At 52.4% G+C, this 3,046-nt stretch overlaps 1 protein-coding gene across 1 annotated transcript in view; it reads right to left on the reverse strand.

Moving 5' to 3' along the window:
• AURANDRAFT_72688 (hypothetical protein) overlaps window positions 1–2,188 on the reverse strand; it is a gene marked incomplete at both ends in the record, with an annotated part of 2,297 nt that extends 109 nt beyond the window's left edge. Inside the window, 3 exons of the mRNA XM_009043415.1 lie at window positions 1–601; window positions 1,018–1,282; window positions 1,422–2,188. The exon at window positions 1–601 is cut by the window's left edge and continues 109 nt beyond it. Coding sequence (XP_009041663.1) covers window positions 398–601; window positions 1,018–1,282; window positions 1,422–1,612 — 660 coding nt within the window. The remainder of the gene's footprint in view (window positions 602–1,017; window positions 1,283–1,421) is intronic.
• Window positions 2,189–3,046: the final 858 nt, after the last annotated feature.

Genomic DNA, 3,046 nt, shown 5'->3' on the forward strand with positions numbered 1-3,046 from the left:
AGGCATATGGGTGCCGCCAACTGGCTTGAGTGGCACACAGTGAGGATCAGCACCATGATCTCTATCAAGTGAGCGGGTTCGTGGCCCGTTGGAAGGTGAATGCAGTGCGCCTGGGGGTTCTGCGGGCCCAAACTCGGGAACTGCTTGCGTCCACTGAAACGCCACTGTATGAGACCCCGGCCTGCATACGCGCGAGTATGATAGAAGCCACTTTGGTGGAAACAGCCTCCCAGCGCGCTGTTCGCACGTCCTAGCTCAATCATGGTTTTGAGAAGAGCCCCTAGCGAGGTTCGTGGCGTATTCTCGTAAATGATCAGAGCCCAGGACGCTCCTTTGCTCCGCCTCGATCTGAGCATTTATTTTTCGTCTACAATGAATAAGAGATAGGCTCTAAGTCTCAAGAGAATGAATACCTCTCGCGATTAAAAAATGAAATTGCCTTCGTTGCATCCTGCCGCTGTCTTGCATATTCATCCATCGCATTACGCCGGAGTACTCCCGAGTTAGAAAGTAGGTATTCCACGGGCATTGGCTTCGGCGCAGCTCGAATTGCTCGCTTTATCTTCCGATCCACGACAGAGCGCCTACTAGACACGAATAGCTATTCAAGCGAATGGAATTGATGGAATAACGGTGTATCGACTCATTCTCCGCGGTGTGATGTTTGAGGAATTGGTAGACGCGAGCGGTTTCCATGGTCAGACCGAGACGGAAGCGGAGAGAACGAGAGACCTCAGTTGCTGCATTCTCTTTTAGAAATTGGCTAAAGAACGGACTATGCAACAGAGAATAGGATGCACGCACGCGAGGCTCGGATCTGTGAGTGCGTGCAAGCTCACCCTGAACGTCATAGTACTATGCGTAGCTCGAAGTAATATCATGCACGCCGGAAGGGACAGAAGAAGACACAGATGCCGCAGTGACACTAGCTTCATTTTCGTTCACGAGTGCTGCCCTGGAGGGCCAGAATAATCTTTGAGTAATACAATTTGAGACTCTGGCATTGTGCTTTGGCACTGTCTTTGCCTTCGGCAATACACCATGTTTGCGATCTCCGTTAGATTCACCCTTCACAATCCAGTGACTCTCGTTCAGGTCCCGGGGCTGAATCCCAATTGTCCACTCAGCGCATGTTTTGATGATGTGCAGCTTTAGCGGTTGATCCTCGAGGAAATGGTCGCGCCTTCGAGGGTAAGCAGCCGCAAGGATGAGAAGCACTGAGTACGCCATTGCCTCGTAAAATCTACCTAAAACGAAATCCTTGTGCTGCCGCTGAACTCTCCTAAATATCTTGACCTGAGAAACGCGAAATTATGCACAAAGGTTTGCGGCTTTGGATATTTGACGCTTAGTGCACATAGGAGTTGGCCATATGTTTGAAGAGTGCATCGCTTTGAGAGAGCGAATCAATTTCAGACAACTGATTCGGATCAATGCTTTTATTTAATTCATTTAAGTCTACACCTCTGTCTCGGGGCTCAATGACACATATTTGGAACCACCAGAAACTATCTGCCAACCTGCATGCACGACAGTTATGATCTAAAGTTTGCACCACACTGTGTAGACAAATTTTGGAATGCTGCAGAATGTAAGATTGTGCGCCATACATTCTGTGCTTTCCCCATTATGAAAGGAGCGTCACGTAATACCGCCTCCAATATGAATGGCATGTGTACACTGCGGGGCAGTGGTCTGCCCGAAGCGCCACATGGACTCCACGCATTCGTGGCGTGAGTTTCTGTGGACGGACTATTTACAGATCGTTGTTTTCTATCCTGCCGATCGCCAAGCTCAGTGATTAGCACAGGCATCGGCTCTTGGGTATGTCGCTATACAGTCGATCGTTAATATTAAGGAATAATACAAGATATAGAATGATATTGATCTCGATCTACCTCAAGATACCCTCAACTTACCTCAGGATACTACGACCAGCCTAGTGCGCTACTCTCCCTATATATCCCGCATTGAGGCGAATGCTCACTGTGAGGTATCCTGGGAGCCTATCTTTGCAGGTTATCGGGCGGGAACTAGAGAGTTTTCTCTTACAGTACTAGCATGATAGTAGTAGGGTAGTGCTAGAGTAGCGTACTGTACTACAGTATAGTCATGGAGATAGAGAGAGAGGGAGAGAGAGAGAGCAAGGTCAGTCTATATTCTTTGCAATTAGCCCGCGCTCATCGTTATCTTCAAAAAATCCTAGAAAATAGAGACTTGGTCAGGAGCCCGGGGTTTGGTAAATATTTGATTCGCAAATGGGGCGCCGCCCCATCAAAGAAGCCTTTACTTTACCGCGAAACGGTCTCGATGGGGCCGAGCTAGCCTCTAGTCAAGCCCACCGAGCGACATGAGGGACCGGAGCGACATCCAGCGTACTTGTCGCGCATCGCCACTTACACACGGTGCTGGCAATCACATCTCGCTTTTTTGCACCACAGCCGCCGTCTTTGAGCGCTGCGCCGACGCGCATGCTGGCCGCCAAAACCCAGGGAGTTGCTTCGCAAAGTGACATGTGGTACTGTACGCCGCGTCCAGCCAAAAAACTCCGCGCGCGACGGCGCTCGGGGCGCGCAAACCGTCGACTTCGCCGCGCCCCCCGAGTTTCGACGGCTGCGCGAGCGCGTAGCGCCGGCGGGCCGCATCCGAATAGAACGGAACCTGCGGTTCGAAGTCGTCCGATATGTCCTTGGCGCCGTGGTCAACCCTTCGGCGGCGCGCGAAACCCTTAGATCGCGCGCGCGCGCTTCTCGGGTGCTCGGCGCGACGGATTTCCGAGAACGGGAGCCGCGGTGTGGTTCTGGATGTACTCGACGACGTTGGGCACGTAGGGCGTGCCCTCGAAGGCTTCGAAGTGGTCATGTGCTGCGATATCGGCGCACCAGAGCTGGTTTTCGACCAGCTGCTCCCAAACGATTTGTTACGGTGCTGTTCGCAGCGTTTCGCGCGGACCGATCACCGTCGCTGTGTTCCGCCGGGCGGTCGACATCATAGAGCTCCTGCGCGAAGCTCTACGCGGCCGTCGGCGACCGCAAGGCGTCCCGAC

The sequence above is a fragment of the Aureococcus anophagefferens genome (genome assembly GCF_000186865.1).
Source record: "Aureococcus anophagefferens unplaced genomic scaffold AURANscaffold_53, whole genome shotgun sequence".
Classification (NCBI taxonomy): domain Eukaryota; class Pelagophyceae; order Pelagomonadales; family Pelagomonadaceae; genus Aureococcus; species Aureococcus anophagefferens.